This window comes from Alosa alosa, chromosome 24 (genome assembly GCF_017589495.1).
Source record: "Alosa alosa isolate M-15738 ecotype Scorff River chromosome 24, AALO_Geno_1.1, whole genome shotgun sequence".
Taxonomy (NCBI): Eukaryota; Metazoa; Chordata; class Actinopteri; order Clupeiformes; family Clupeidae; genus Alosa; species Alosa alosa.
This window is the reverse complement of record NC_063212.1, coordinates 16,355,550-16,377,382: the sequence shown is the minus strand read 5'-3', so window position 1 is coordinate 16,377,382 and position 21,833 is coordinate 16,355,550. Positions and strand designations below refer to the sequence as shown.

General features: G+C 39.5%; 1 protein-coding gene across 2 annotated transcripts; it reads right to left on the bottom strand.

Moving 5' to 3' along the window:
* Nucleotides 1–1,698: 1,698 nt before the first annotated feature.
* LOC125289558 lies at nt 1,699–21,228 on the bottom strand. 2 transcript variants are annotated; one of them, XM_048236473.1, is made up of 5 exons: nt 21,008–21,228; nt 20,750–20,798; nt 16,916–17,164; nt 4,107–4,358; nt 1,699–2,119 (listed from the first exon to the last, which is right to left on the bottom strand). In XM_048236473.1, the coding sequence occupies exons 1-5, from the start codon at nt 21,044–21,046 to the stop codon at nt 1,848–1,850; spliced, it is 861 nt and encodes a 286-aa protein (XP_048092430.1). In that variant the 5' UTR covers nt 21,047–21,228; the 3' UTR covers nt 1,699–1,847. The 2 variants fall into 2 exon arrangements, with proteins under 2 accessions (XP_048092430.1, XP_048092431.1); XM_048236474.1 differs by lacking the exons at nt 20,750–20,798; nt 21,008–21,228 and adding an exon at nt 17,272–17,352.
* Nucleotides 21,229–21,833: the final 605 nt, after the last annotated feature.

Genomic DNA, 21,833 nt, shown 5'->3' with positions numbered 1-21,833 from the left:
AGTTATGAGAGGAAAATATTTTTATTTGGTGTGAAACACACACATACCTGTTTTTATGCTTTTCATTGGTTTTATAATTTGTATTAATATTTATTTTATCATTATTTTATTTATAAGCTAAGGTTGCTAGCACAGGTGTCTAAAACTAGATAAAAACACTTGCACTTTCTGTTTGCAGTTGTGTGTGGTATTTGAAAAAAAGAACATTGCATTTTCAGAAATAGCCGGCCCTCCAATCATTTGAGTTTGAGACCCCTGCCGTAATGTGTAGCTGGGTCATGGTTGGAGAAACGTTAAAGCAGCTGCAGGTCAACTAACGTTAGCTAAGTCTTCATTACATCTGGCAACCCAGAAGAGGCTCGCGTCTGGTAGTCTTGAGAACGTTCACCAGTGTTTTGATTTTGGCCTGCAGAACGTTCGGTAACAATCCCACAAATCGCACCTTTAATGTTAAATAGACTACATGTGAACGCTAGGTGGCAACGTTGTATTACATTTCACTAGTGTACTTGAAATACGGTGTGAGCTTCACAAGTAAGGAAGGTGCAAATATTATGTAATTTATCATGGGAAATGTTATTTCTTGTTTATTCTAATTGCAAACCACACACATCCATTCGTAATCACACGTACACTTTTAATACATTGAAAAGACAAAAAAAAGACATTTTGTTTATTTGATGTTGCCTAGCAACACAGCGTTCAGAGCAAAGATTCTAGAACAGAGCTTCAGAGAGACACGTTTTGAGTTCGTGGCCAAGTACCTAAAATATCGGTTTCCATGTGTATGTGCTGGATGGTGTGCTTCCTTTATGAAAGTAAGTGTTTTATACAGTTAACGTTACAGACATAATGAGTCATGTTGTAGTGGTCCACATAAATGTGCCCCTTCTGTTATTAAAATGCTAAGCGGAGATTTAACATCATTCTTTCTTGTGTGGCTAGAAGCTGGCTAGCTATGTCATAGGGAGGAGATGTTGCTGTAACGTTATGGGATTTATGTTGTTTAGCGTAATGCCATGGTCATTTGATATGAGATGCTTGTACTCGTAACTTCGTCACTCGTAACTTTAGGACTCCTATTTTTTTTACTAAGAGTAATTCAGAAGCATTTTAGCCCTAAAACAATCCCAAAACAGACATAAGGTCAAATCCATATAGATTATTTATTTGTGAAATAAACCAGTAAAACTGAATTAGGGGATGGAATATATAACATTCACACTCATAGCTCATTTTTTTAAAATAAATCAGTGAAAAAGCATCCTGACAAACAAGCAGCATTTTAATGCCTTAGTCATATTTCATAATTTCAATGATAGCCCAGTTTGAGAGGTGCAAGACGTGTGACATTATTTATTTTTGCAGCCAATCACTGCTATTGTTTTATTTTATTGATCTGATTTTAGTTATAGAAGCTAAATTCGAAGGCAGGCCACAGGTAAAATCCAACGAACCGCATTCACCCCGCAAGGCAATAGTTGAATAGAGCTTTTGAGGTATTGCCACTGCTCCAACACTGAAAGGCACTGTTAGAATGCTTGGATCAAGCCGGGTTCAGCATAGCGTATGTCACTGTCTGCTCACGTTGGTGACCGGACCAGGGCAAGCACACTTTCGCAGTTCCTGCCGGAAATGCAGTCTAGTTAAGTTTGTCATCTCATGTTTCAAAAACATATGTTACTTCAGAACCATGAATAACTTCAGCATAGCTTTATGAATTATGAATGCAACAAAAACAAACATATAATACAACCAGCATCAGAATTAGCTTCAAAGCAGTCTTGAAGGAGGCCATTCACCTGTCAACAACTGATGCTATAACCAAGGCAATGTAATTTTCTCTTCTAAATTATCAGGTGTCCTCCACCCTCTGACTTTGTCCTTTCCCTCAGCTTTTTTCTGATTAGTTGTAGCTGTTCAGTCTCCTTCCGTATCTCCTCCTTCGCTTTCTCTACCTCTGCCCTGGCACACTCTAGCTCATCCCTCTCGCTCTTCATATTTTCTCTCTCCAGCTGGAGTCTCTTCTCCTCTTTCTGTAGCTCCGTTCTTCTTCTCTCCAGTCCATTCTCCTCACTCCCTCTGTTTATTCCGCACATTCTCATCACTCGTTTCTTCTCTGTGAAGATGAAAGAAAGAAAAAGACTATTAGCTTGAAAATATCTGTCTGTAGATCTATACATCTATCTTTACATCTATCGCATGATGAGCCTTCTTTTACTTTTGAGTAGGTTTAGTGTGTGTGTGTGTGTGTGTGTGAGAGAGAGAAAGAGAGACAGAGAGAGTATAAAATAAATGTATTGAACAGGAATGGTCACAGGAAAGAGAGAGATTCCAACTCTGACTTAATTTATTATGTCATCATCACTATCACATTTACATGTCTTATGGGTAAAGAGAGAGAGAAAGAGAGAGAGACTATTTAAGCTGGGTATTCATTCTAAACAGAACTACTACTATTAGTACAGAACTACTAAATTGTGCACACATTTTACTATATAGTACGCACATTTTACTAAATTGTGCTCTTATTTTAATTTTTGGAAAATGAGCACACAATTTAGTAAATTGTGCACACGATTTACTAAATTGAGTGCACAATCTAATAAAATAAGACCACAATTTACAAGAGCACTATGTAGTAAAACAAGCACACAATATACTAAATTGTGCACACAAACTAGTAAAATGACACCACAATTTAGTAAAATGAGCGCACATTCTCTTGACACACAGGGAGGGGGAACGTGTAAGATGAATGTCTATCTCTCAGTGATATTATGAGCAGTAGTGGGTTTTGGCATGGACGAAGTGGGCAGCTGCCTGGGGCGACATCTTTTCATGACACATGGGGGCGGAATTAGTATTTATCAGTTTTACTCATTTGCACATCAGTCATATGTCACCATATGGGGAATGGGTGCCCTATATAGGCTACTTTGCAGAAGCCCGTGTTTGCTGCTGAGAAATTCTCGCACACGGAAGTTGAGAAGGGAAAGGAGGCGGCCAGGGATTCACCTCTGAAGCAGGGAATAGGCCTATCACATAACCAGGGATGGATTACTGAACGGGCCTACTGGGCCCAGGCCCAGGGGCCCAAGGGGTCAGGGGGCCCTGAAGCCCAAGCCTTTGCATGGAATCATTGCCTCAATATCAACAAATCAGGATGTAGGCTTTGAATCTGATTGAATTTAGTATTGGGCATCTCCAAAATGCACCAGAATACAGGAAATCACATCAAACAAATTAAAAATGTGCTGGGGGAGGACCCCCAAATCCCCCCTCCCACATATACGACAATAAGTGGGGGGGCCTTAAAACATCTGGGCCCAGGGGCTCGAAAGTTCATAATCCGCCCATGCACATAACTAACACTAAAGTCATTCATACTACGAATTGCTTCCAAAAACAGCACATTTCATTCATAACATTGGCTACCTGTTATTTTTCTGGATTGTGAAAGTGTAAAAAAAAGATAATACCTACAAAACGAATCTGCACACAAAAATGTTTTTGTTTTGACAATGGTTGACTGTTTTGAGGGATACAGTAGGTGATTTGATTCTGGAGTGCCAAATAAACACAAGACAAGAAAGGGACAAGCCATCAGGTAGGATAAAAGAGCAAAGATTATGATTATGATGATTATGATTGATTATGAAATAAATTGGAGAAGGATGAAAGGAAAACTTGAGTGTGACTAAAGTGACTAAAATAGAAAAGTGTACACAGAAAAAAGGAAAATAAGATAAGGGGTTACACTTTACTTGACAGTGTTGACATAAGAGTGACATGACACTGTCATGAATGTGTCATTAATAAGTCATAAACGTTTATGACATAACGCTTCTGTTAATATGTGACATTTGGTTTTTGTCATAACAAGTTAGGGTTAGGATTAGGGTTAGGGTTAGAGGTTAGGATTAGGATAAGGTGTTAGGGTTAAGTTTCATGTGTCATGACAGTTCATGTCACTCTTATGTCAATACTGTCAAGTAAAGTGTTACCGGAAAATATTCAACCAGTTCTCCATGCACATTGAGAGTATCAATGTAGACCTAGACCAAGACCATAAACAAAAACAATAACAAAAAAAAACAACTTGCCCAGTTCTCTATACAGCAAGGGTTGGCAGTGAAGCAGCGCCCTATAGAATCCATCCTTTGATGTGGTGCCGCCCATCTCTAGACCCGCCCACAGCTCCTGGGCCCTCATCTCGTCACCCTTGGTAGAGCTGACACGGAAATATGCCTCCTCACTCAGTAGCCCCTCCCCCAGAAGCTTATTGGCCACAGTCTCCGCCCGTGTTAAACGCTGAAGGAGGTCTTCTTTCGTCTCACTGAGAAACTGAGCACGCTCTGAGGGAGAGGTGACATTGATAGGGAATTAATAAACATGGGTTTATGCAATTTTTGTTTGATATCAGTCCAATATCCTCCAAGATACAGGCAGTTTGGCAAGGAGAGGGGGGTACATTTTTAATCGACCATATCTCAAAATCTAGATCACTTAGCATGCTTAGACTTAGCATGCTGGCACATTAATAGGTATAGTATGTGATGAATTCAGAGCATTTTCTCCAGATTTTACAGAAGCAGCCCCTTTGAAATGCCAAAGAATCCTGTGAGAATCTCCACTCAGCCATGTTTAGACATTTTTTTCAGAGGTGTTTGAGACCTAAGTTGGTGGGATTTCCCAAAAAGGTACTGAATTGATGTGGAATGACCCATACATTATCACAATGCTATACTTATAGTCTGTTAATCCAGTTCAATATATTTGATATATTATATAGCATATACCCTACACAGTTACATCCTTCACAAGATGTTTGGGTCAAATTGACCCGAATGCATACAGAGACTTAAAGGAACCATATGTAAGATTGTGGCCAAAACTGGTACTGCAATCACTTTCAAAATACTGAAGAGCGGTGTATCTCCTCCCCCTCCCCCCTGACTCGAGGTTGCCAACCCTGATGGCGAAACACTACTGACTTCGTGATTAGTAGATATGTGGAGGGTGGCGCATCAGGCCAAAACACAACATGACATGACAAAACACAACATCAACATCAGTTGAGGGCTGCAACTTCACTTTTTAAATGACAATATCCTGGCCGGACTACTGTTGTCAGTGATATAAGTATTTGAAATGAACATGATTTCTTAATGTCTAGTGACATATCAGGGCCATTTTATGATTTTTCTTACATACGGTTCCTTTAATGTACAAAACAATTTTGAAAATGACCCCTTAGCCTTAAAGGATTTTTTACATAGATTTCTTGAGGTTACCGACTACTGTCAGTACAAATAAACCCCTGAAAACTATCAATTTTACCTAGCTTGAGTAGCTGCAGACAACAGCTAAACCACCCAGGCAGCTACAGCCCTACACCAGGTAGGTAGCTGCCTGGAAGTTCTAACTGTTGGCTACCGCAACTCGAGACTTAGTTTTTTGACAGTTCACGGTGACCTCGAAAAACAGAGATAATCTTAGAGGAATACTATAGTATTTTGGGACTTAGAAGTGTTAGTATTTTGGTACATACTGTATAATTACTTTAAGACTGCACTATAGGAACATTATAGACAGTAAGGATATTATCAAAGATTGTTAAGGTGGAGCAAGATAGTGCGTCGTAGTTCATGTCTATGGGCGCGAAATGGGGATCGAGTCCTGTCTGCATAAAGAGGCGTGTCGATGACGTATTGATGATGAGTGTATGTTGCAACCGGCCAACAGCAGCAAAATAAATAACCGGCGCACACCTGATATAAGGTTGATTTTCTCCAGACTGGAATGCTCAAAAATGCTAAAAATGTAACTGAAATGTTCAGAAGGGTTTGAGAATCATGAAAACGTGCCCAAAATTCACATTCCTAACTCTATAGAACCAAGATCTTAGCTCATATGCTATGGCCATAGACTTCAATGGAGCAGTTGCTGCCTCTGCTCTGCATAGCCTCCTGAGACTCAACTCATAGACCATAGGTTTTCAAAGTGCGGCCCGGGGGCCAATGGCGGCCCGCGGAAACATTTCTGGCGGCCCGCGATAACATCTGATAACATCTGTAAAACTGTACAACTGTATTGTGTGCTTTGAAAAGAATGAATCTCCGTTTAGTGGTGTTTTGTGGCCGTCAGGTTTTCCTGTGGTGCTTTGCCCTGAATAAGGCCTATGCTGATAAGAAGCAAGGCACACTGAGACTGTTTGTTCTAAATCCACACTGAGACTGTTTGTTCTTGAAATGGACTGCAACCAGAACTGTTATATCCCAAATTTGTCTCTTGAGGGTAGAGAACCCCAGAGATTGTGTGTGCATTGCAATTTTTCTTAAGATTTTCACAAGTTTTGCCAGGTTTAGCCTCAGTTATGAATTAAAATGTGTTTAATGCAATAAATATAAACTGTAGAGATGCAACCTGGTCATTAAAATGATACAAATGGGATTTTTTTTCCAGGTTTTTTTTTTTTTTTTTCTCCCCGCCCTTTGGCGGCCCTCAGTTCAATGTTGGGTTCCTGAATTGGCCCTCACCAATCAAAACTTTGAGAACCCCTGCCATAGACCTATGTCCTCTGTAGGAACATGAAAATGAAATGAACAATCCAGAAAAAAAGAAATAAAACTGTCCAAAAAAGCAAATAAAATAGTCTAGAAGAATAAATAGCCTTTTCCCTTATATTTGATGTGTGGTACCCTTAAGTGTACCCTTAATTTAATACCACTATTGACGACTCAAAGCTTTGGTCGCCGAGAGGCTAAGTAGGGGAGACTAACTTGCCCGACGCGCTGTTCAATAATTTCCAGTAGCGATAAGGTTAAGTTATTTATTGTAGAAAACAGTCATCTCCAGAATAGCTCAGTATCAGTTCATGAACGTCAATAAATCCAGTTCTTAAAATCCAAGTTTTCATGGATTCCACAGCTAATTCATTGAACAGTCATCAAAATGCGGTCAGCAAAAAGTAAGGCTTCCCCCATCACCCCCCTTTGTTCATTCACAAAACACCTAGCAGGTAACATTATGAACCCTGCCGCCACCAACACCAGGTGACCCAATTATCGTGAGTAAAGACAGGTGCATAACACAGATGTCATCTGACCCCAACAACCACTAAAAGCGTAATTTATCCATTTTATCCTGTTTTCATGGCTACCTTTTCATACTAAAACGGTCCTTTTATCCACCAAAGTGAACATGCTATAAAATTTTAAATAAAAATAAATTTAAACAAATAAAAATTGTAAGATGTTTTTTTTAATCTTTAATAGATAGGAAATCACAACAAAAAAGAATTTAGAGGACACATTTTTTTCTTGTTACTCAGGAAGATAAAGGGGGATTTTGACACCCCTCGTGCAATCCGGGTTCACGGAAATTGTTCCTTGCTCCGCCTTAACAACATTTGATATTATTATAGAGCATCATAGAAGTATTATAGAGTTACTACTGTAGTCATTTATCTACGGAGCCCGGGAGAGCTCACTTGAAGTGATATTTTTTCTGGTTGTGATAGTTTGTGAGCACTTTTTCCTTTAAAAGATTTTTTTACGTAATTACTAATTCGCTGTCTGACATTATTTATATTTTTGTATGTGAAATGACAAGTCAAATAGCAAAAAGGGTTATGGATAGGTTCGAATATAGGCTACTAAAATTAACAGTTATAGAGATCAACGTGAACGTGAGTCAGTTACTGTAAGAACCGTAGCGTGGTTTCATCTATGTCAGACATCTCAACCTGCAAAAAGTCCCCCCAAAAAAAAAAAAAAAAAAAAAATAATAATAATGAATAAATAAATAATGTAATGTCTAGTCAGTAGGCTACACCAATGTAGATTTTTGTAGTTTCGTCTTTTCATGCATGAATTGACACTAGTTAAACTCATTATAAAAACATTTTTTTTGCTATCATTTAACCCGCCATGGGCAATGCTAAAGGCACTGTTACAAACAGTGCAGCGTGCAAGACTAGGCCTGTCATTATTTTTTACTGTTATGATTATGAGACAAGGGTACACTTGGGGGTACTGACTCTGCCATGACACTCCTGTTCCTAGATACACTGAACTGATTAAGTTCGGGAGAAAAAAGGATAAAAAGCCCGCCTATACACTGAAAACTGATTGGTTTATTTAGCGAAACAGACCAATCAGGATGCTCTCTGTCTTGGATGCGCTCAGGCACACACGCACCACCCCTCTCTCTCCCCCCTGTCTTGTGCGCGCTACACTCAGATGCACACGCGATTTCAAGTCTCGGTCTGGCGTGTGAGCTCTTGATCTAGATTCCGGGAGATTTTATCTACTTTGCAGGTGTCAGGGAGCCGCTATCAATTATGCGGGAGACTCCCGGAACTTCCGGGAGACTTGGGACGTCTGCTATGTGATAGCGATTAAGTGTGTAGGCCTACAGTTGATATAGGCCTACATATTCTATGTGATTTACACGTTCAAAAAAAACATGGATAAGCTGAAAGAAACTTTAATTGTGTTTTACAGTTTTGCAAAAATAATAAATGCATAGCTAGTGAAATCATTTCACTATCCTAGTCGCTAAGATAGAAATTATTAGGCACATACTTGCTGTGGAGACGACACACTTTAGGCTATTTTATTTGCGAGATCATTGCAGCCTGATTATTAGCCTATATTTAAAGCCTAACATCTCTGGTGTGGTTTTGACGATCAGAAAAGTAATTTTCCTTAGCTAAACTGAAATAGGCTAACGATGTCAAGTCTTCTTCTGTGGGGTTAGGGTGGGCGAGTGGACTCGGAGTGCTGTCGAACATTGGAATTTGTGGCTGCCCAGGACTTTTCTAAAAAAAATTCTCGCCATCACCCGCAATCAACCGACTAAAATGACGGGGATCAAAATCCTAAACAAGTCCTAAAATGCGACACAAACTAAGCAATAAAGCAATAAGGACAGTAGAAGATAAAGAATATGCTAAATATACTAAAATACAAATTATACTAACTAACACTTAAATACAATATATAAAAATATACTAAAATACAAATTACAAAAATACAAATACTGTACACCCATAATATACAGTAACAGTGTGTGTATGTGTGTGTGGGGGGTGTCTGTGTGTGTGTGTGAATGAGTGAGTACTGTGTGAGTGTCTGGGGCGGACCTGTCTGATGACGTCCTCAATTTGATAGTAATTTCAGATAGTAATCAGCTGACTAATTGATCCCAATCAATGAGTCAAAGCCTAAGCTACATAAGTCTGTTTTGTCTGAATGCACTATACATGCAATCTGATGAAGGCCTTATAGGCCGAAACGTTATTGCTCATTAAAACGTTTTTGTTTCATAAACTCAGAGTGTGCGGCACCTTCTCCTACTTGAATTTACACACCGGTAGCCAGCACCTCATTTTGGTGTGCGTTTACATCTTTCCTCCATACTGTGCAGGGTTGGGTCAGATTACTTTGAAATGTAATCCATTACTGACTACAAATTACGTGGCAATTTTTGTAATCAGTAACGTAATCAGGATTACCAAAAACATGTAACGTAATCTGATTACTTTAGGATTACTTTTAGATTACTTCAATAAATATGTCCCTTAAGTAAAAGACACCACCACTGAATTGATGAAAGAATTATCATTCTATTTTTCTGTTTATTATTTCATTACATCTAAGAAATCTCTTTGCTCTGAGTAAAGCATTCCTGTGTGAATTAACTGATCTTTTCCTCCAAAAATCTTAATGTAGCCCCTTGTTTTAGTGTTACCATTTACCTTGAGGTCACCAGGTCACATTGTCTGAAAAACACCCAAAACGAATACATTTCTATAGCTATTCTCCACTTTGGGGGTGGTATTTTGGTGGTTGAAGTTTTCCCCATCCCAAAATTGATCACTTAGTCATGGGTGTGATCATGGATCACTATTCTCCAAACATGCACAACTCAGCTTAACCTTTATAAGGGCACACCTGGACAATGAATTTAGCTTTAGGGATTTTTTTTGACCCAGGGACATGGCCTGAGATTGAATGACACCATGTCCATTTCAATTGTGGGGGTGAGAAAATTATTCCTTTGGGATGTTTTTCAACCAGGGGGACCTGGTGACTTTCTCAAAGTAAACGGTGACACTAAAACAAGAGGCTACATTAAGATTAGGAGGAAAAGATCAGGCAGTGTGCCGAGAAACCTGCCCCAATAGTAAGTAAGTTAGTAAGTAAGTAGATACTCTTTTGATCCCGTGAGGGAAATTTGGTCTCCCAATCCGCGAATTAGTGAAGCACAGTGAACACACAGTGAGGTGAAGCACACAATGAGCACACAGTGAGGTGAAGCACACACCAACCCGGAGCAGTGAGCTGTCTGCTACAGCAGTGCTCGGGGAGCAGTGAGGGGTTAGGTGCACTTAAGGGCACTTCAGATGTGGATGTGGGCATGGGAGAGCAGTGCTCAACCACTTCCCCCGCCCACATTTTTTCTACTGGTCGGGGATCGAACTGGCAAGCCCGAAGCTTGTCGAATTAAAAGATAACTAGGCTATCATTAAAAAGTTGCATTGCTTGCATGATAAAATGTAATCAGGTAATCACCAACAATGTAACTGTAATCTGATTACACATTTTTTTTATTGTAATCTGGGCTGATTATAGTTACTTGATTTTTGTAATCTGATTACGTAATCCTGATTACATGTAATCCGTTACTACCCAACCCTGATACTGTGTGAGTGTCACCATCACCTACTGGCAACCCTTCACTCAACACCACCATCTACAAGCTGATGGGTGTACAGTCACACTAGAAGTACACATACAAATTAATTTATTTCATGGCCCCCCATGGAGAGAATTTGGCATACCCCCAGAGGCTTTTAGTGTGACCATACACATCAAATTTGGGGCTGTTCAGAACATCTCAGCTGCAGATATAGAAAGAATTCTATGACTGCTGTAACTCCTGAGAATATTCCCTATACTTGCATGACAATTTTCAAATGAAATATACTAAATCAAGAGTCCTACCATGACGCTTTCTTTTGGAAATTATTTTTTCATTTTTGGGCTTAATGGCATTGAGGGAGGGGGAAAAAACAGCATTTCATGGTAACGGAGTTACGGTAACAGAGTTACAGAACACCATATTTTAAATGTCTCCTAAAACACTTAAAGTTTGTAGAGTATGGGGTGCTCTTATCCAGATAGTTTGTTAGTTTCTTGGGTTTGGGTGCTCTTTAATCCAAGGTATTGTACATCCAGATTCAAGAATGAGAATAAATTATCTGACTAAGGCACTCCAATTTAAAATGTCTTTATTAATTTGTCCTACCTGGACTAAAAACAAGGCCCACGCGTAGCGGCATGAGTGCCTTCTTCAGGGCAGTAACACAAAAGAACAGAGTAGTGCATTTGTTAAGGATGTGGGTAAGGACAGGTGCAGACAACTAGACAATTAGTGCTGAGCTTCTCCCCACTGCTGAGCCCGCCTCTCACACAGCTCTCAGCAGTAGAGAGCTGTCAATCAAAATAGCAAAGCAAACTTTGGGCCGCCTCTCACACGGGTCCCTGCATAAGATAGTAAACATTCACAAAATCAAGAAAACATACATATTTTACTTGTTGTGAGACTACACAATCTACATACAAACATAGAGTAGCCTATAAATAGATCTAGGCTCTATATTTTCTTACAAGACCATGAAAATCTAAAAACAGTTACAAAAACGGTGCATAATCTATTTCCTCATTCAAGCCTGGAAATTCCATTGCTTTTAGTTTCCAAATCCAATAAGTTTCTCGTTGCAGTAATAACTTGAGTTTGTCTCCACCATGTGTTGATGTTTTTACAATTTCAACCCCTTGAATTTTCAGGCTTGAAGGGTCACTGTGGTGTACATCCTTATAGTGCTTGGCCATAGAATAATCTTCATTCTGTACTCTAATTGCATACTTGTGTTCATAAAAACGCTCTTTAAGTTTTCTTTTCGTCCTGCCAACATAAAAACATCCACACGGGCATTTCAGACAATACACCACATATTCAGAATTGCAATTGATAAAACCATTCGTCTTGTATTCTCTCTTACTTTGGACAACTCCTCCACAGTGTTTACAAGAACCACATTTATATTATTTTATTTATATTATTTTATTTTATATTTATTAATATTATTTATATTATTTTTGAGACTTTTTGTATAAAAACTATCAGCCCTCAATAGTGTATTTCTGTCAGTGCTCTTCCTATATATAGAAGTGTGTAAAACATCGTCATCATCCATGGAAATCAACAAATCCAAGAAACTGATTGATGTTCTTGAGTATTCAATGGACAATTTTATGTTTGGATTCGTAAGATTTAAGTACTCATGAAACTGTTGTAGTTCACTCTCAGTCCCAGACCAAATCAACAGGATATCGTCGATGTTAATTACCGTGCACTCCTCTGGTTTCGGAGGTTCCATGGCTTTGGGCCGGGGGCGCGGTCGCGGCCGCGGACGTGGCAAACAGTGGATAAAACAATCAGGAGAAACAAGAAGACCAGACGGGGGAGACGACGATCAAACTCCAAAGCCATGGAACCTCCGAAACCAGAGGAGTGCACGGTAATTAACATCTCTCAATGTGCATTAACAAAAGACTCAGTCAGTGTGCTATCAAAAGGTTTGACTTTTGCCCCTACATGTGACCCTGATGCTTTTAAAACCAAGGTGGACCTTTTTAGATTCTATAGGAATCTCCACCTAAAGGTGTGGTACCATCAGAATAATGCACACTTGAATAACACACCCCCATCAACTTCTGACTCCACTCATGGTGCCAAGAGACTTTTTAAACCCAAGTCCAAATTCATGCCAATGTGTTCCAATCCCACCTTGATTGCCTTTACTAAAAAGGTCTCACATGATATGGACAAAATGTTGGAAAATAAACAAAACAGACGAACAGACAATCTTTCAAAAAGTGAGAGAAATGCACTCAATGAAAAAAAATGATGACATTATTGTGAAAGGTGGTGCTGTTGTTGTTATGGATAAGGGTTACTACATTACTGAAGCCTTGAGACAACTAGGGGACAATGTTTATTATGAACAATTACAGAGGAACCCTATTGAAAACATGAAAAAGGAACTGAAGGACATTTTGCTCCATGCTAAAGACCAGAATTGGATTTCAGATAATGAATTTGCCTTTTTGTTGAATGAAAACCCTCAGATTCCATGCTTTTACATGCTCCCAAAGGTTCATAAGAACTTGAAGAATCCTGAAGGGAGGCCTATCATTTCAGGCAATGGGTCTTTAACTGAGCCTTGCTCACAATTTGTGGATTATTTCATTAAGCCTTTGCTGCGAGATCTTTCATCGAAGACACAACTGATGTGTTATGCAAACTCAGAGACATCATAGATGTTACAAATTGCTATATGGTGACACTTGATGTAGCTGCCTTATATACCAATATTGACCACCAGGAGGGGCTTGAAGGTCTCCAACATAATTTGCCAAACAGGTCTGATGTTTTGCCACCTAATCAATTTTTACTCCTTCTCACAGAATGGACTTTACACAATAATGTGTTTCTTTTCCAAGACTCCTTGTACAGGCAACTTAAAGGTGCCATGTGTAAGAATTGAGGTAAAAATATCCAAAAAATGAGCTACACGCATCAAAAGAATGAGAAGAAATAAGGGTGATGATGTCATTAAAAAAATGGCAAGGTATAGTGCTGCAGAGATATCAACCAGAATTAGCATGCTAAATTACTAGCCACAGCCCGACAGGTGTCATAATACCAGCTTCGGCCATGGGAGGCGGTATGCGGGCAACATAACCACCAGCCAAACTGCAATACACGTTTCTCGGTTGTTACTCTAGGGTAGACCAACTCACTTTCTGGAGGTATACTGCCTCCATCTTTTATGGAATGTGGAGTATGAATTTATTTTTTTGGCGGATATTACACATGGCACCTTTAAGGGCACTGCCATGGGTGCATGTTTTGCACCGAATTATGCTAATTTGTTTTTGGTTATTAGGAAGAAAAATACATATATGATCCATCTAAAAATCTTTTCTGTGATAACATGGTGTCCTGATCACGCTTTATCGACAATATTCTGTTGATTTGGTCTGGGACTGAGAGTGAACTACTACAGTTTCATGAGTACTTAAATCTTACGAATCCAAACATAAAATCAATCAGTTTCTTGGATTTGTTGATTTCCATGGATGATGACAATGTTTTACACACTTCTATATATAGACTCGCTCCATACCTCGATCTGATCTATTAAAAAAGAAAAATAAGAAAACTGACCAAGCCAAGACTTACTCTAGACCTTGTTTCATCACCCAATTCACCATATTCAAACGGTGGCCATCTTTCTATGACGTCATGCTCAGGGTGGGAATCCTCTGGGGAAGTCCAAACAAATAGCTCAAAAACTGTCAGCTGTCTGGTGTTTGTGATTAGCCCAATTAAGATCCTTGATTACTAGCAAGATAGAGCAACGTAATTCGTTACTATGGGAGCAAAACGGGACAGTTCCGGTCTGCATAAGTGGGAGTGTCACCTTACGTCACTAAATAAACTTTCTCTTAATAAGCAATAAGAACAGATAAACCTAATTGTGTTCACAGTATTATTGTCTATAATCATGTATGATACCAATGAATCATTCTTTAGGACATGATATGAATAATTTAATTAGTCATGTGAACCGAGCTAGCTAGCTAGCTAACGCTAGCAAAAAAATGCTATACAAGTGGATGGGAGTAGCTATGGCAATACAGCTATGCGCTAACAAGTGACTAGTAGTTGAAGGACTTCGCTTAAACTTAATATACTGTTGCAAATTTACTTGAGTATAAACTATCCACTTTAACTAATGTAAGTAATGTTATTCAGGTAGTTGTCATTTCAAAGAAATTACACTTCTCCGTTTAAAATTTTACCTTAGCTAAGAGGATAGCTAGCATGCTAACAACCGGACACTAACTGGCAGCAGCATGGTCTGATATTAAGTTATTTTATCACAAATCCGAACGCTAAAAAATTACACTTTTAGGCTTGAAATGATCCCAAACACTTACAGATTATGACAAAAATTTCCAAAAAACCCTCAACAAATCCAGAAAGACATAATGACCAATTTATTGGTAAAATTCCACAAGTCTCCATTGACATTAGTGCAGCGAGGGTTTACTCTGGTCTGCATAAAGGGGGATTTTCCCCCCTCCCCCTTGCAATAATCGAACGCGGAAATTGTCGAACGTTTGCGCCTCTCGCTCCGCTTTAACCCTCTCTGTGGTGAATATAGACCCTTTCAACAAGGTAAACAAAAACAATGCTTGAACATTCTATTTGGGCCCCAATCTACTTCCTCTGCATTAAGATAACATATGGAATGTTAAAAAGGAAGTCTTGTGGGGCCAACTATGATGCTGATAATGGAACTCTCTTGAAAGGGTCCATTCAGTTTTAAGAAGTGTCTTTCCAGATCCACCCATTACTGTATTCCAGAGAGCACCATCTGTAAAGGACTTGTAAGGAGCTACCTCCCCGCCCCCAAACAAAAAACATGGCTACAGACAGAGTTAAGAGGAACATATAAATGTGGTTCTTGTAAACACTGTGGAGGAATTGTCCAAAGTAAGAGTCTGCATGACCCGAGAACACAGAGAGAATACAAGACGAATGGTTTTATCAATTGCAATTCTGAATATGTGGTGTACTGTATTGTCTGAAATGCCCATGTGGATGTTTTTATGTTGGCAGGACGAAAAGAAAACTTAAAGAGCGTTTTTATGAACACAAGTATGCAATTAGAGTACAAAATGAAGATTATCCTATGGCCAAGCACTATGGATGTACACCACAGTGACCCTTCAAGCCTGAAAATTAAAGGGGTTGAAATTGTAAAAACATCAACACGTGGTGGAGACAAACTCAAGTTATTACTGCAACGAGAAACTTATTGGATTTGGAAACTAAAAGCAATGGAATTTCCAGGCTTGAATGAGGAAATAGATTATGCACCGTTTTTGTAACTGTTTTTAGCTTTTCATGGTCTTGTAAGAAAATATAGGGCCTAGATCTATTTATAGGCTACTCTATGTATGTATGTAGATTGTGTAGTCTCACAACAAGTAAAATATGTATGTTTTCTTGATTTTGTGAATGTTTACTATCTTATTCAGGGACCCGTGTGAGAGGCGGGCCAAAGTTTGCTTTGCTATTTTGATTGACAGCTCTCTACTGCTGAGAGCTGTGTGAGAGGCGGGCTCAGCAGTGGGGAGAAGCTCAGCACTAATTGTCTAGTTGTCTGCACCTGTCTTTACCCACATCCTTAACAAATACACCACTCCGTTCTTTTGTGCTACTGCCCTGAAGAAGGCACTCATGCCGCTACGCGTGGGCCTTGTTTTTAATATGTCCATGTAGGACTTGTCAAATTAATAAAGACATTTTAAGTTGAAGTGCCTTAGTCAGAGAATTTATTCTCATTCTTGAATCTGTCTCCTAAAACACCTTTAGATATATTTTTTCCTCATTTTTATGTCAAAACCATATCAAGGGAAATGTGTGCAACATAAAACAAGAATAGAATAAGAATAAAGTTGGCAATATCTTTCACAATTACTTTCAGATAAATGAGCTTTCAAGAGCACAAATCTACTGTATACTGCCTGACACTCTACTTGTCATCATCTTCAAATTGCTGTAACCTTTGATCTAGGGCACATAGAAACAAACTTTAACTTGTTTTGCAAGCTTTAAGTGATTGGTAATCATACCAGATGTGTTTTGTAGAGATGTTTAAAGTTTTATTTTTTTACCCTAGATGTATACATTTGCGTGATTTTCCCCTGAAGCAATGGGACTATATCAGACACAGATTGAGAGACAGTAGGCAAAAACGCACCCATCTCCAGCATGAGCTCCGACTCGTGTTCCAGCAGCAGCCAATAGAGTGTGCCCATGGCCCGCGCTCCCCCAGCCTCCAAAGCCCTGAAGATCCCTGCCATCCGCTCACGGCTGCTAGAGCCGCCCACCAGTGCCTGGTACTCCTCACTAGCCACCAGCCCCTGTGTCAGGAGCGCCTTGGCGATGCGTCGGGTCTCCCTGACGCGCTCAGTCAGCTCTGCCCGAAACTCGTGCACTAGCTCAGCACCTGAGATTCAGGGCAGGAAAGGGCAAGCGAAAAAGTTGGGAGAGAGAGTTAAGAACAAGTAGTTTTGGTTGTAGTAATTGTAGTTGTAGCACTAAAAGAAGCAATACCAATTGAAATAGTATTGTGCATTATTACACGGCTCTTCACAAGACAAGTAGAATGCTCCATTGGCTTGAATGGGATTTCCCAAATTCATGTAATTACCGCTGCAAACATATAATTACCGCTGTCAATGGCAACGGGTTTTGTGCTTCTGATACGTCTTTCATATCACTACGCAAGGACTGGAACTTCATTCAAAAGTAAAAGCAGACGGTTGATCAGCTGTGTTCTAAAGAATGTTTGATTAAAATTCAGCGTCTGTTGATGCAAACCAAAGATTCTAGAACAGAGCAAGATAGATCAGCAGGCATGAAGTACGCTCTGAGCCCGACAGGGCGCCATTTTGGTAAGCTCAGCGCAACATTTCATATACAGTTCCAATTCTATGAGCCCACCTGAACAGCTGTTTTTAACGTTGCCAGCTGTTTTTTTTTTTTACTCGGTAATGAACTGCAAGAACTGACAGTGTGAAAGGCCTGATTTATCTTTTTCCAAGTTTACACTGAATAAGGAGAGGTAAATAGGCCTATTTAGACAGAAGTAGCTATTGCACTGGTAAATAGATCACATAAATTCCCATTGAGAGACTGTATAGCCTACTGATAAGCTAGCTAGCAGGCAAACTAACTTAGCTAACGTTATATTATCACCATTGTTCTTTTTTCTACCTGTAGGCTACACGTTAACCCTTCGTTCACGGCCTGCTTAAGCATAGGCATAGGCTATTATTATCAATCACTAATAAGGTCAAGATTTCACTCAAGCGTCTGATGTAACTTAAATAAATGCAAATAGTTGGCCTAGGCTAAACACAACCGTGCTTGACACTAATTATTATCGTTTCCATGCAGTCAAAAACTCCCAAATTGTCCTGCTTGCCTATGTGAAATGCATAGGCCCTATGACCACAGAAGTTCGTTTTCAAAAATCATTCGCCTATATATATAGGCTGGAGCCAAATTAAAACATGTCTTTGTAAATGGCTTTGTAAATTAGGCTACGTTTAATTAAAAAGTGTTTCTTGCGTGCGTTCATTCTCTCATTCCCTCTCCAAAATGTTCCTGTTCTAGGCTGGCCAAGTGCATGAACCCAGCATCGGTGCGCGCGTCACGTGAAACACAATTGAGACAATAGATTGACCATATTGTACAACTGCAAAGCCTTATCATAGGCATGTTATATTCATGACATGAAAAGTGGAACTTATAGAACGAAAATGAGAAATTGCGCAGTCGGCTAAACGTTTTAAACTTGCGCAAAACTGATGAACCCAGCATCGGTGCGTCGCATAAATTAAAACACAAATTGAAGCCGCACAGCTTGACCATTGGACAATCCTACCACAAAACCTTTCCATAGACATGCAACGTTTATGACATGAGCTCTCAGCGCAGTGCTGACTTGCGCGTCTTTGATGAGCGTATACGAAGGAAAGCCCTCTAATCGGACGGGCAAGACTGACAAGGAGGCCAGCCCGTGGCTACGCGTAGCCTATGTCAAACAGGTGCTTTCTCTTCGACCTCCACAAATTAAGCTACAGTTAATTCCGTAGTCGTTTGAGTAAGTTTGCGATTGACAACGCGACTGACAACGTTGTGATAAATAGGCATTCTAACTTTTGCAAAGTCAACTTGAATGTATCAATTTTGAACAAAGTTGTGTAGGCTACACCGCGCCAGTTGTAGTCTGCATGAAGTTCTTGCACAAGCCACCGTTTTGATTTCCGTAGGGGAGATGCGGGCTGAACCCGCTTGAGGGAGAGAGGTGCAGGGAGAGAATGGGTGCTCTACACTACGCACATCTCTCTGAAATAATGTAGCCTACACTAATCCATATTTTAAATATTTTAAAAACAATCATGGAAACAATGTCAATAGGCTAGACAGATATTGTGAGTAGGCCTAATGCAGGAATGGACGTGACAGTTATTCAGTAACTATAACGAATTACTGAAATTTAAATTGTAATGTGTTACCTTTAGACTACTTCGTTTCCCAATAAAGTAACGAAATTACAGTAACACGTTACCCCCAACACTGGCCTATTGAACTTTGGTGGATGATGGACAGATGTCAGTGCCCTAGCCTAATTTACCCTCGGAAATAATTCTACATTGTCTTTATACAATATATTTAACTGGTCTAGACATGGTGTGGTCTATTGGGTTTCACGTAATTTCAACACACAGCTTTACAGAATAAATATTGTTAACATGTTAGGATCAGCGCCATAGGATTCCCACGGTAGCCAGCGTCTGTGACGACACCTGAGCTTACCAAAATGGCACCCATAGAGTCATAGAACGTACTTCAACATATCCAACGTATTCTCCTGCCAGTAATCTATCTTGCTCTGTTCTAGAATCCGCTGCGCGTCGGGGTCTGGTTCGCCCTGTCGGGACTTATTTTCCCAGTAATGACCAGCGTTCTATACATTATCCCTTACGTAACTGTAAGTGTGAATGTGTGTCACCACAACATATGTAGGACTGTACATGGGATCCGCATTGCCCTGGATTAAAGAGAGATCTCCATTTAGAAAAAAAAAAAAAAAAAATATTAGCTTAACCCATGTTCAGGATACTTGCCCATGGTATCTCAGGACAAAGCCGTCTTTGTCCTTTAAATGTTCTTGACAGGTAGGCAGTGACATTGCATTCCCATTATTATAAAATCACTTGACTGCTTGTCACAAGGTGCTGTTTTGTCTCAGATTACAGATAAGTCAGGCATCATAATAAAAACTATGACAAACTATGATGGAAGGATTTGGTTCTGGATAATGTGCATTATTTGGACCAAAGAGCAAAGTGAGATTAGAAAACATATTTTGCATGTACTTTAGAATGCTTTAATGTTTTGTCATACACACACATGCATACACACATCATACATACATATGAACTCAGACAAGTACAGATATGTAGATATGTTCCTAGACACATATGATTGTACACACACACACACACACACACACTTCAAAACACACACACACACACACACACACACACACCACACACAGACTCAGACACATGCGCACACACACACACAGTATTTTATGCTTTAATGTTTTGTCATACAAGATTCATTCAGAACTATGAAATTACATAAGCTTTTTTATTTTCTGTCCTGACCTATTCTGAAATGAAGGAAAAGTTTAGGTACTAATCTACTGACAATAAATCCAATTGCAACCTTTATCCAAGTTGTATAAACATCTGCGGCCTTTATGTTATATAGGCCTGCATTAAGTGCAATGTAAAACACTAATTGTTTGCATGTAATGTGCTGTCCTTACATGACCCTCAATGACCAATTTAAATTTAAACTAAGTGTTGGCACAAACCTTGTTCTTTTTGTATTTGCAAAGTATTAATGTTGTTTTATGTTAGTCTGTATATTACATTGTAGGTTATTATTCTGTGACACCAAAGTATCACTGTAAGTAGGCAAAATGAGGCAGGTCAACTTCTCGTGTACTTACCCTTGACATATTCCTGACCATCCTTGTCCATCTTCATTATCCAGCTCGTCTTAGAGGAACAGTGTAAAAAGACATACGTAAGATAAACTCTTTAAGATAAAAGCTTTTTTTGTCATGTTGAAAATACGCAATGTAGATGACCCTGCCCTGTAAATGGCATTTTGTTTGCGAAAATCTCGAAACATAAGCACACTCAAGCACGCATGCAGAGACATCCAGTTATATCCTGACATTCAATAAGAAGCATGTACAATATACCATCATATAAAAGCACGTCTCCCTCAATTCTTCCTGCATGTGTTCAGTTCAAGCTCTCTATGCCGATATTACTCGCCCGATATAACTCTTCCAGTTGCTTTCCGACAGCACACTGCACACTGAACACTGGATTCCAGATCATCTAAGGTTGCTCCACTTCACCAAAAAGGATAGCTACAGTATCTCTTCTCCTCTGGCATAAAGCTGAGGCGTGTCTCTAAGGTTGCTTCACTTCACCAGAAATGAGCTAGGTATCATTTCTGGTGAAGTGGAGCAACTTTACTGACTCACTGCAACTCCAGTCAGTTGGAAGGACCAGTTGGACGACATTGTGAGATGGGTGATTTGTTTTTTATAAAAGGCATGATGTGGCATCATCAATGCTTAAAACCTGTTGTGCATAATTTGTTCCGGTACCGACCCTAATCACTCGTTCAATCACTAATCTCAATGTAAAGTCAATCGTAGCCGAGTCATTGTGCTAGCTACATAGTCATGGCATACACCATTGGAATATAGCGCGGGAATGGTGCCAAAAACCTCCATTCCTACCATCAGGTGGATCCATCAAACGTCATGTCAAAAGACTACCAGCACAGTCCATTGCTTTATCATGCAACAACATATGTGTAGCTACCTCTCCGGAGGTTTTGTTTTTGGTGCATTTTGTCTGTTTGTCTAAAATCTAAGACAGTAGAAAATTATGTTTAAAGACTTAATTAAATTAAAAACATAATTTTCTACTGTCTTAGATTTTAGTTTCACATTGCAAGTAACGCTTAGCCTAACATGACCAATAGGGCTACACATTGTGGTTACTGTCAAT

Excerpts from the sequence above, each read along its gene's own strand:
- LOC125289558 (XM_048236473.1), bottom strand. The coding sequence starts at position 21,046 with ATGCAGGAAGAATTGAGGGAGACGTGCTTTTATATGATG. Across the intron at positions 4,359-16,915 it reads GGAGCTCATGCTGGAGATGG|AGCGTGCTCAGTTTCTCAGT; the intron begins GTGCGTTTTTGC and ends CCTCTCCCTCAG. Across the intron at positions 2,120-4,106 it reads CTTGCTGTATAGAGAACTGG|AGAAGAAACGAGTGATGAGA; the intron begins GCAAGTTGTTTT and ends TCATCTTCACAG.